Below are 12713 nucleotides of genomic sequence, written 5' to 3'. Positions count from 1 at the left end.
CCTGGAAAAGGGAGAGGAAATGTGTCATGCTGTGAGAGGTGGGAGCGTGCAGGGCAGTGGAAGGGACAGCTACCTTGTTCAGAGAGGGGGCCAGACTAGAATAAACAGCAAACTGCAGGGATGGAGAGCAGAGTTCCCAGACAATCTCAAAGGAAGGAGACAGGGATCGTGGGAACATGGTAGGGAATGGGACCTCAGCTAGAGGCCACGGCCACCACTGTGTGAGATTGCATGGGAGGCTCATCTGCCATAGGACATGCTGGATGGCCGCAGACCCCTCTCTGGCTGGAGAGTGAGTGCAGAGGCTGAAACTACCCCTAGCCGTGCTTCCTGCCTGCTCTGGGGCAACACCCAGGCATTTGGGCACAGAGAATGGGCATTTTGAAAACACCACTCACCAATTGCTCTAGTTCTTACTCTATTGACACAGCAGTTCCCCAGAACCATTCTTCCCAAAACAATCTCCCCACTTCTGTGACAGCAGTGCAGCTGGAGGTCAGGCACTGCGCTTGGGAGCTGTGTGCTCCCTGCAGCCCTGGGACAAGAGCAGTGCTCTCACAGCCTCATCACCAGCTCTGTCTGCCCACTGCCAGTGCTGCTGGGCTCCTGCCTGCTCTGACTCACTCAGAAGCTCACAGCTTTTCAGCGAGGCAACACAGAAACTAAACCTCAGCACTTCCGATAAACCACTGCCCCAAGCCCAGTTCGTCAGAGGAATGTCAGACTTGCCTCTTTCCAAGCAGTGCTGCCCCAGGGTGGACAGGGAGGCAGTGGTGGGTACCTCAAACACCCTGCCCCAAGAGGGGCGGTCATCAGATTATGGCCCCTACCACAATGCAAAGTTTCAGAGCAGTAGAGGTAACAGTCCTGACAAAAACCCACCTGCCTCTACCCAGGCCTCAGGAAACTGGCTTTGTCTCCTGGCCAGAAAAGATTATTATTTTCAAGACATCGCTAAAAATAAAGAAGGGCTGGGTAACAAATGGCACAAGCCTGTGCACCATTTCTGCAGCTACTCCCAGAGGTGAGCGCATGGGAGCTCGCCCCAGGCTCCTTACAACGGAGAGAAACACAGTGCGAGAGCTTGGGACAGCAGCATGTATACACCCCGCACATCTGGAGGGGAGAGGCAGCTCCTGAGACAGCAAACGGATGTGATTGAGGGTGATAAGTATTTTGCAGGGAGAGGCTGCTCTGCAGAGCCAGGAGCTCACACGGTGCTGGATGGAGTGGGCTGGGTCTCATGCTGCAGGAAAGCCCCAGGTTCAGCATTGCTTGGTGGACCTTTCCCACCTCCAGCTGTACCAGCCAGAGGCTGAAGCCCCCCTGACCAAGCCCTGGATGGTGTGGAACCACTGTTGTACCCCTGCACCTTCAAGGAGACGATGGAGCCCCAGAACAGCAGCATCACTTATTGATGGAGATGTCTGCCTTGCTACAGGACAGCAGGGCAGTCCCGTGTCTGTCTGTCCATTCTGGCACACCTCCAGCACATCTCCACAGCCAGGGTGGTGGATGCAGCAAAGCTGAGTGGCTCTGAATCACCAAGAGACTCGAGACTGCTTGGAAAAATTCATGTAATCACTAAAATTAGCAGCTTGTGGGCTTGGCTGGGAGAGCACATTGTTCATCTGCCAAGCAGCTGAGTATGCTCACCCACGCCATGCAGACTCAGCTCCCCCCTCAGCCCCTGCTCCCTGCACACCTCCAGCTCCTGCCTGAATTGGCACCCTGGGCAGGATGGGACCTCCCCATGGCCTGCTGCTCCCTGCAGTGCAGTGCTGGGATGCCTCCAGGTACTTTGCACTGCTGCAAAGTGCCCACCCTGCTATGAGAAACCTCCCCGGTGCTCACAGAGACCAGCTGGTCCCAGGCACCAGGCCAAACACCTCCAAAGCAGAGAAGGAGGGTGGAGGGCTGGGCTAGGGGCCACAGAGGGGGTCCTCCCCATCTTCCAGCACAGGGGGACACCTCTGGGCCTGAGCCCTGCAGCAGGAGCCACAGGCTCAAGGCACAGCTGAGGGGTGAAGGAAGGGGTAGTAGTCACTTAGGGACTGGTGCTGGGGCCACCTCCACCCTTAGAGAAGCACCAGCAGCCCCTGCCTCACCACGGGCCAGCCCTAGTCCTTTGAGGAGCCCAAATGAGAGAGCTCCTCCATAGGGCCAGTGATCCAGCCACAGAGACATTTTCCTGTGGAAAATACAGGGCCAGGGCTGCCTCACTGCTCATGGCTAGATGATGCCATCATCCGCCCCAAGGGATGGGGACATGTCCTGCCTTCCCTGGGAAAGTGCTTATGCAAAGTGGGAACTTTGGGAGGGAGCAGCAGCAGCTTTGGTCCATCGAGGACGGTCAGCAGGGAAGGCCATCAGGCTAACCTCCATTCAAACACCAGCACCAGGCCCACCACAACCCTCCTGGAGCTCAAGGAAAATGGCATTTAGGATCTCAGGCTCCAGTGGGGCTCACCCCAGCAGCAGAACAGCCTCCAGGCTCGGCCCTGGCCTGAGCGATAGCAGCAGCACGCAGGGCTTGGCCCAGGCTCAGGGCAGCGCTAGGCTGGAAGGAATGTGGGGCCCACAGCCAAGTCCGCCTGCAGAGATAATCCGAAGCGGAAAGAGCTTGTCCTATGTGTGCTGTGAAAGGGGGGAAGGACCAGCTGGGGCGGGAGGCAATGGCATGGGGCTCACACATTGTGAGGTATTTCCTGGATCAGCTTCATCTCTGTAAAGCTACCTCTGGCACCGTGAAATGCCCCAAGCACCTCTTCCCAACACACAAAGGGGGAAGGGGCCTCATTTCTTCCCAGAAGAAGCCAGCAGAGGAGTGAACAGCAGGCTGCAGAGCTACTGCCAGCCATAGCTGGCTCTCTGCCCTGAGCTTTTTCCATCCAGAGAGACACAAAGGCACAGCTGGAAGTCTGGCATGCCAGTCCTACAGCAGCAGCAATTGCACAAGGGCTGAGCCCAGTAGTGGATGGCTCCGGGTGCTGCTGGAACAGAAGCCCCCACCCTGTAGTGAAGTGGGACTCACCCCCCTTGGCCCAAGTAAGAGACATGAACATCCACAAGGGAGTGTAAACCCAGAATTTGACTACAAAAATGGAGGCATTACACCTCCCTAGTTTGCCGCTCCCTAGCAGGGACAAAGCAGGAGCTTCAGGCCTTCCCCTCACTGTGAGCCTGTAAAGAAGCCTTGTCCAGCGGGTATGTGCCTTTGGCTGCGTCTCCTCCCAGCTCTTCTGTCATCCCTAGGAAATGCTCCGATATCCGGGCTGCCAGATCAGCAGCCCCAGGCAAGCAGTACTGGTTGGAGGCCCGGAGGAGACACAGCCAACGCTCCTAACGTCAGGCAGAGGTTCCCAGGGCTCCTGTCTCGCAGCCAGCAGCCACATGCACTCCTGAACCACGGAGCACTGCTGGGGGCCTTCTCCAAGCACATCTGCCATTGCCCTACTTCTCTTTGCCATCAGGAGAGGGAAGATCCAAGGTGCAGGCTCTGATCTTGCTGCTGTGCGCTGGAGGACTGAACTGCATTTCACAGGCAGCAGCCTGAGCTCACTGCCCTCTACAAGCAGTGACAAGGGCAGGCCCTCCATCTGTTCCTGGTCTCACAGGGCAGAGGTGGTGGGATGGCAAGGACCAGGACAGCAGGGACACAAGGAAGGGATGCGTGTGCTGCTGGCTTGGAAGTGCTTGCTGCAGCAGTTGTGAAACAGGCAGAGCTGCCAGTGTTTATGGCAGCAGTGCATTCATTCTCCCCCTCACCACCCTGTGCTTTGGGGACTCTCTGGATTCAAATCCCAATGAGCAAAGAAGAATGGCATTTGTAGTGACATCAAGGTGGAAGCACAATGAATACTCCCATGGCTTGGCACAAGGTAAGTCAGAGCTCCCGCTCCTCCAGGATTTCCTTCTCAGAGAGAACAGGAGCAACTGCTACAGCAACAAGCATTGGCAAGGACTTGAGTGAGCTATGGCTGGGCTGGCACAGCTGGCCTAGTGGTGATGTACCCAAGCACTCTCAGCTAGAATGCGGTCCCGGAAGCAGGTCCTGGACTTGGAGGCCTGGATAACATGCAGGGCTGTTAACCATGACTCTGCACCCCAATCAGGCGCCAAGAGAGCAGAACCAACCCCTTCAGCCACGGTGTGCAGACGTGCTTTGCATTCACCCCTTCCCCAGTATCCAGGACCCGCTGGACCAGGAATTAAGTACCTCCAGTTTCTTCCAGGCCACTGTGTCTTCAGCCCAGGCTGGTTACAATGGCTGAGCAGTAGATGATGCAAGCGTGGGCTGCAGGGACCGAAAAAATCCTTGCACACAAGAGAACAGTGATTTGAGGCAGCAGCGAGGCAGAGCTGCCCAGAGAGGGTCTGGGGACGAGCCTGCTGCCTTCCTGCTGGCCACAGCTGCATCATGCTGACCTGGAAGACTATCCCTTCTCCAGGAAAAACAGAAACGGGGTATAAATAAGGATATCCTTGGATTTCTCAGGCCATGGAGTTTTTCAGGAAGGGCAGAGCTCTGTTGGGCAAGAAGCAATGAATCAGAGGCAGCTCCAAACAGTACACCTCAGAGGAAGAGTTAGTAAACCATCCCAGGCACTCATTGCTCCAGCCTTTTGTTGTCTGATGACTTCACTTCCCCCGTCTGGCTCAAGTGTGGGGAAAGCCCGATGACAGCATGTGAAGAGGAATCATCCTCGTCTTAGCACTTGACTGTACACAGCTCTGTGCCAGAGCCCCCACGTGCCAGAGCTGGAGCTCAGCGACTGCACTGGAAGCCAAGGAGCAGCATGGGGGCTCAGCTGGCTCCACTGCAGGGCTGGGGCAGCCAGAGCAGGGTTCAGAAAGGCAGCAGCTGGTGCTGCCCCCGGGTTGGACATCAAGGTGCTGTACCCATGCCATGAGCAAACAGGTGCTTTTCCTTAGAAATCACACACTGTGCAGCCAAGTGCCCGGAGCACACTTCCTTCACTGAGGGGAAGGATCACCAGCATGGTTTGTAGAACCATTTCCTCACTAGTCCTGATTATACTGATCTGCCTGTTGAGAGCAGATGCCTGCGTGGCACCGTGTGACAGCGCTGCAGCTGGCACAGCACAAAGTGGTCATTACAGCTGTCCAACCAAGAACCTAAATTTGTAACAAATGTCTCTTCTTAAATACTACATGCAGCCACCCAGAACCACCACCGAGAAAGCTCCCTGTTGGTTTTGTGCTTCTCTCAAATATATTGCAATAAATATTCTGGAACATCTATTTATGAATCCAGTCACAGTTTGCTTCGCACCACTTGCAGTGCCTTGCATTTCTGCTTCTTTAGAGATGGCTCTAACTCCCATTTAGCCAGGTTTGCTAAATTTTGTTAAACCTCACCAGCAAGACAATGATCATTTAACACTACAGAAGCACATAACTTTCTTTTCACAGTCTGGAAGAGGATTTAGGCCCCACAGTAGAGCACCCTGGAACAAAGCAGTCACAATTTATTCTCAATGCCTAGAGTAACACACAGCAGGGAACCAACCATAAACCTGAAGGAAATGCAAGCTTTCTTCACCTCAAGTCTGTCACGTGTGTTTAAAGGACATCCAGGAAAGTCCTTAATAGTTAGAAAGTCACTAAGGTTACAAAATGACTCCTGGAGTAGAGGTTCTCCGGCCCAAGGAGCCAAGGAACCACACCCAGAGGTTTTAAAGCATGTCAGAGCTTTAAAGAGCAAATGAAGTCCCGTAATGTAGATAAAAGCTGACAGTTAAATCCAGGAGCTACTAAAGCACACACAGTCTGACAGCTACCAGTCTACTTATGAACTAAAATATCCACACAATTCAAAATATTAATAGAATGTCAGTATAAAGACCAAAACCCACACTGTTGCCTTGCAGTTGCCTTTGCACATCAACACTTGAAAGGGCTGGAAGTCAGGGAATAGCACTATGTAATAAGGTAAAAAACAGTGAGACTGAAAATGCGACTGAACACTCCAAGCTGATGGAGTTGTGTATGTTCCCCAGCCAGCTTCAAAATTGAGGTGACACTTTGTGGCCCTCAGTTCAGGTACTCCCTGCCCCTCAGCTGCATGCTGCTGTTTTGCTAGCCAAGCCCAGGAGAGACCATTCCTTTTCTCTCCCAGCTCAGTCAAGACCAGGTCTCAAAGCAATTCACCCCTGTGGAGCCCATCCTCAGTCCTGGGCATCCGCCTGGTACTGCGGTTTCAAGATTCCCTGTATCATGCAGCCAGGAACACCTTATTTATTCAGACCACTGGCCAAAGCTTAAAGATCAAAGTGTTTACTTAAAATTCAGAGTTGTAGCAACTTTACAAAGTTTCCAGAAAACCTCCAAGCAACCAATAAAATACATCAAGATTATACTTCCTAGCTCAGCATCTTCCTCTGCTGTTAGCTTTAACTGGTAGCCCTTCCTCATGCCACATCCTGGAAAGGGGCTGGGGACAGAAAGCAAAAGTTAAGACACTTGCACCACACTATTCTGCCCACATCTCCATTGTTTAAAGGTCCTTCCCAGCATCTCCTCCCAAAAATACCATTTGTTTTCTCAGTAAGGAGACAAAACATTGCAGGCAGTATAGGGCATAATAGTATTGGAGTACTTTGGGCAATCTCTAAAGCACAGTTGAAGCCATGTTCCTTATGTGAGAGTACCTACATTGATGGCACTGCATCTGAGCAGTGAACACTCAGCAGGCAGCAGCCTCTGGCAGGGACAGGGCTGCCCTTCAAAGCAGGAAACCCACGGTGCACGTGTAGAGGTGACCACAGATACTTTCATCTTGCCCTCTGGGTTCATGCACCGAATGCTGCAGCAACTCACAGTGATTACAGCCACTCTTGGCAAATGCTGTGAGGTGCATAAAACTAATTTCCATTATGTTGTAAAGACAAGGTCTTTATGGTCTTTGCTATGAAGATTTGTAATCCAGATCTGAATCGAGTATTAAGTGCTGAAATGTTTAAAAAGCATCCAAAGCAACACTTCTAGTTCTTTTTTGGGCTAGATTTCTCTATCTTCTTAATATGCTTATCAGAACTACAGGCTGAGCAGGAATATTTCTGGTGTGCAAGAGTTGCCTGGTTTTACCCATCACATACAGACTGAGCACAATGACTACAGTCTGGAGTGTTAAAATCAAACTGTGAAGGCACAAGAATATCTGGCAATAAGTCACTCTGGTATTAAAATAGGGTTTAGCACTGCTGCAGGCTGGAAACTCATTCCACCAGACAAGAGTAGTTAAATCTGTCCCTCTGACACTGTTGGTTTGCGCTATGATGCTAGGAGAAGTTTGGACTGGAACATCTGAGAAATGTAACCCAGGTTGTCCAACATCTTCAACAGGGGAGGAGGTAAAACATGGAGTTGCAGGAGGAAGCAGCGTGGGTACGCTGATGACTTCCGTGTCGGACACTACTGTTTCAGCAGTCTGCCAAGATGATGTGAAGTGCTCTGTCACAGGAGATGTCAAAGTCTGGGAATATGTTGAGCCGAATGTCTGATATGTCATGGCTGTGGCTGGCAGGCACTCTGGGTCATCAATGCTTAGAGACACAAGAGAAATATTCTGCAGTGCCATTGGGCTGTGGCACATTAGAGACGGCACATTTCTAACTATTGTTGTGCTCTTTTGGAGCCATTCTCGGAAGCCAAGAATTTGGCAATCGCATTTCCAAGGGTTGTCATCAAGGACAACTTCTTCCAGCTCAGGTAAAGCAGTAAAGAAGTTTGCAGGAAGAGACTGCAGGTTAGTACTATTCAGGTAAACTTTCTGGAGGTGCTTGAGATTATGAAAGAGGTTTCTAGGAAGAACCCCAAGTCTTGTATCAAAGAGGGAAATGTTCTGCAGTTTCTGAAGGCTCAGAAAGATTCCCTCTGGCAAACTGGAAATATTACTTGTATGGAGAGAAAGGCCCCGCAGTTCATTCAGGCCACTGAACACATTCCTAGGAAGAACCGTAAGCTCTGGGTTAAAACTCAGCACAAGAAGCTCTAAGTTTGTCAAGTTACTGAACACAAAATCTGGTATTGTTGAGAGCTTTGTGTGATACAGCCATAGGCTACTAAGATGCCTCATTTCTCCAAACAATACCTCTGGAAGAGACTTCAGTGGGTTCCTGTACAAGGTCAGTTTAGACAGGCCATGCAAGTGCAAAAAAAGCCCAGAAGGCAAAACCTGAAGCCTGTTTCTGGAGAGTGTCAGGGTTCTCAGTTTCCGAAGACAATGAAATGCATCAGGGGCAATGGAATGGATGTTATTGGAATGCAGGAAAAGCTCCTGCAGCTCCTTCAGGCTATCAAACATACCAGACTCTATTGAAGACAGCCTGTTAATATACAGCATCAACCTCTCAAGCCTGGCTAATGCACTAAATATATTTCTAGGCAGTGCTGCTAAGTAATTTCTTGACAAGTTCAGTACTCTGAGTTTGGCGAGTTTCTTCATCACACCACTGGGAAGTGCTGTTAGTTGGTTTTTGTTCAAGTAAAGCTCCTGCAAACTAGCCAGTTTGTCAAACAGATTTTCCTCAATAGATTTCAACCTGTTACTTTCAATGATCAGTTGCTGAAGCTGCACCATGTCATCAAATGCTTCTGGGGGAAGTTCAACCAGCTTATTATCCAGCAGTTTGAGGACTTTTAGCCTTCCCAAGCCTTTAAAAGCCATTGGTGAAACCAGAGCGATGTTGTTTGAAGACAGGATGAGATGCTGCAGTTCCACCATCCTAGCAAAAACATCCTGCAAGTATGATATATTAGCGTTTGTTATGTGAATTTCTGTCATGTTGCAAGGCAGATTTAACAACTCCAGGTCTTTTATGTGGGGGCCAGAGCAATGAATTGCATTTTTTGAAGAGCAGTCACACTTCTCAGGGCAAACAGATGCATCCAACTGGAAGAAAAGCTTGATCATCACTGACAAACGAAACACCAACATCCTTGCTGAAGTGCCAGAAACATTAGCTGTTACAAGACATAAGAGAGAATCAGGATTTGATCATAGGTAACTTAGCAGCTCACAAAGAAGTGTGATTATATCATAAAACCTGCAAATGTGTGCAAAATTGCCCTTGCCTTGAAAGCAAACTTCAAAATCTCTTTTATTGTTGACTGCCAATAGTTCTAAAGTGCTCAGCTTACACTGAGAAGTACAGATAAATTTACTTTTGTAAATCAAGTATTTCGTGTTTGTATTTGTACTAGTTAACTATAATAAAAGTATACAAAAATCATGATGAAACAAGTAGTCAAAAGACATGTATTTATTTGAACAGAAAAGCGTTACAGAAGGGTTTGGGTTGGAAGGAACCTTAAGGATCATCTATTTCCAGCTGACAGGGACATCATCCACTAGACAAGATTTAGTATATTATACTAAATTACATGCCAAAAATATTTTCAAAAATTATCAAAAGGTCTTGCACTCACAGTGTTTTTCCATTGTAAGTTATCTGAGGTTTAAAAATAAAGTTTAGCCTGCAAAAATAGACAATGGAGGTAAAAAGGTTGTCCTGTACTTTAAGTGGTGAAAAGCAAAACAGCACTGTCCAGTTAAATCGTGCCTCAGCATTTTCAAGTGATGGCTTCTTGAACCATCCCAAGAACACACAAGAAGGAACAGGCTATTTTTGACACAGCCTGAAATAACACAGAAGACCCCATGTGGCACGGGACAGTAGTGAGCCTCTGATAACCAACAAGTCTCATTTCAACAGCTTAACACAATACTGTGCTATCAGCAGTGGCATTAAAAGTACAGTGAAATGAGAGGAAAGAAGTGCACAGAATTACCTGGGAAGTTGTAGCAATAAAGATACATCTGCATGAAAAACACCACAAAGCTGGAAAGTTGCATACATTTCTAAAGAAATAGGAAAGCAATCATTGTAGGTATAAATGGTAATATTTAAAAGAGAAAATCAAACAGAAACCCATAGTCTAGAAATACTTTCTCAATGAAATCAACAAGTCTAAGTGTATCAGAAACCTGGAGGCCAAGGACCTGGCTGAGCAGCAGAATAAGCAGCAGCTGGACAGCTGGAATAGCTACACAACTTCCACAGACATAACTGGAACAGCTGACACCATCAGTCTTCTGCACCAGGAACATGGGGGAGAGGAAGGCTCCATCCCCACCTACCCTTTTTCAGGGGCAAGGATGAAGCTCTCCATACCAACCCCACAGACAGACATGGGTGCAACCCCCATCACTTAAAGAGAAGTCAGGAGGGATAGCAGAGCTTCTCATGAACCTGAACTGCTGACAAGAAGACACCACAATTGAACCAAAACTGCTGTATGCTCAAACCAGCTACTGCATTAAAAAAAAAATAATAAAAAAGCAAAAGTGAGTGCTTTAGAAAATATCGAAAATTTTATTTAGGTTCAGAGTACTGAAGTCTGGTAAAATCTCCATCTCTCCCTCAGCAAGGGAAGGACATGGCATTTAGTGCTATCAATGACCAGCAACACGGTGCCACAAAGCAAGATCTCAGTGGGCTTTCCACAACTCACTGAGACATATGCATCACCAAAAAACAGCGAGGTATCACTCTTCCAAAGGTCTTTTACACGTCAAACAAGAACCTTTCAGAGAACCTCACCCACCTAGTAATCCTCCCCACCCCTAAACTCTCTCTCATAAGCCAGTGATGCTTTTACCTCCATAAATTTCTAGCTCAGCCTGTCCCTGATCCTACATATCCCCATGAGCAGTCCTCCATCCAGAAACACATTTAAGAAATTTCTGTTTCATGCCCTGACTGGCATCTCAACCTGCACCAGATTACCTCAAGACCACAGCAGAACTACAGGATTCAGTGAGACAAGAGAAGTAAGGATCTAGAGAACCAAATGGGGGGAAAACCCCCCAATTTATTATGCTAGAAACAGCACAAGCAGGTCCCTTGGAAGGTATGACTACAGGCCAGTCTGTAAAATCAGAAACACATTAACACTAGTTTGTAGGTTAGTGATGTCTGTTTTCCTGGTCTTATTGCAAAAGATAAGAGAGTATACAAGAAGACAAGGTTAGATGCTCCGAAGTGCTAGAAAGCACTAGTTTTGACAAACAAGCAACAAAATGGTAGAAATTCTTTGCAAGATATGAAGGCTACAAGTGCTGGCACAAGAACTGGATAAGCTTATGGGTCTCAAACACCTAGAGCTGCTAACAGTATTTTTTGAAGAAATATTTAAAGATTTTAACAGTACAGAATACAGTAATACCCACAATAAAGATTGTAATTATATATTGTCATGCATTAAAATTTTCTTGAATGCTTTCCGTGAGACACCTGGCATTCCAGAAAAGGCACCAGTCTGTCTGGTCATTTACCATGGTCTGGTCTACAGCCTCTTTCCCTTTCAGCCACCCCTTAATATTTCTCAACTACAAAAGGATGCCAGAAGCAATGCATTAATACTGTTACTATATTAAAAGCCACAAATCAGTTTTGAACTTAGTTTTATAGAACACTGAGTACATGTAATTGCTTACAGTGGTGCTTACCTCTTTTACTGTCTTGCAAGCTCCTAAACTCATACAAGCATGAAAAAGGAATTTTGAGCAGTACCTTAGAAACTTATCTGCTTTTTAAAGGAACTTACTATGAGCAGAGCAGGCAATCAGGCTTCACCATGACACTGCACTTTAAATGGGAAGTAAAACAGCAAAACGCATCCTCTAGATAACACTTTCACCCATTTTTCCCCAGTTACTGAGACAGGCTAAAGGCCAAACATTATTGTAAGCTTCAGAGCAGATTTTTGCCTACAATTGTGCAAGCAACCAACTCCCACAGGTTGTATGTAACTCCAAAAGCACAGTTTGAAGCTGCTCACATAACAGGAGAAAGTTTTAAGTCACACACACAGCAGCACAAAACCCATTTGTAGCTTCTTTGGCAGTGATATTGGAGTATGTGCTTCAGCCAACCTGAAGCAAATCTGGGAGAAGTCAGAAATCCACATTTCAATGTGAGATGTGATCAGAAATTTCAAATTTGTTAAGATCGTTTCACCAGTCTGCTACATAGATTTTGAAGGAGTGGACACCTCCACTCTAAACAACCAAGTGCTCGTACCTTCACAAAGCTGCTACGACTTTTACTTTCTTGCAGAATTGGAGTCAAAGCAATTTCAGTAGTGAATGAAGGGGATTTTTATTTAGTGCTTTGGCTAAGCATTCCAAGGTTGACACATGTAGTTTCTGTTTCTCCTCAAAGTCTTCTGGACTGGCAGGCCAACAAAACCTAAAACCTGTAAGATTCTGAAAGAGAAAAGCTAAGTTTTTAAAACAGAAGCTGAAATTGAAAGATTAAGTTTTTGTTATTAAGTAAAAAGGTATTTTAAGTATCTTGTCTTCAAGTTTAAAATAATGTGCTCTGCCAATGACTGTTTTGATGGAAGGTGAGCCACAGGATGGAAAAGATGTCCTCATTTCCACGTGATTTTTCTGAAGATGACTGTGACAATGGTGACAGCTCAGATCATGCCTCCCACGTGCCCAAACAGAAGGAACATCTGAATAACTGAAGGCAGAAACAAGCTGCTGTCACATGTACAAGGTCTGGCTGTAGCATGGCTCCCAAAAGCCACCAGGTAAAGCTGCAGTCAGTGTGATTCCCCTGCAGAACACCAGCACAGCATCCACCCTTCTCCACCCCCATCTGCAAAACATATCCATG

At 47.7% G+C, this 12713-nt stretch overlaps 1 protein-coding gene across 1 annotated transcript; it reads right to left on the bottom strand.

Moving 5' to 3' along the window:
- Positions 1 to 6287: 6287 nt before the first annotated feature.
- On the bottom strand, positions 6288 to 12666 carry GP5 (glycoprotein V platelet). The gene is made up of 2 exons (XM_069024880.1): positions 11537 to 12666; positions 6288 to 8988 (listed from the first exon to the last, which is right to left on the bottom strand). Exon 2 carries the CDS (start codon positions 8960 to 8962, stop codon positions 7034 to 7036), a length of 1929 nt encoding a protein of 642 aa, XP_068880981.1. The 5' UTR covers positions 8963 to 8988; positions 11537 to 12666; the 3' UTR covers positions 6288 to 7033.
- Positions 12667 to 12713: the final 47 nt, after the last annotated feature.

This window comes from Aphelocoma coerulescens, chromosome 9 (genome assembly GCF_041296385.1).
Source record: "Aphelocoma coerulescens isolate FSJ_1873_10779 chromosome 9, UR_Acoe_1.0, whole genome shotgun sequence".
Classification (NCBI taxonomy): domain Eukaryota; kingdom Metazoa; phylum Chordata; class Aves; order Passeriformes; family Corvidae; genus Aphelocoma; species Aphelocoma coerulescens.
The sequence above is the reverse complement of the archived record's forward strand: the minus strand, read 5'-3'. Positions and strand labels throughout refer to the sequence as shown.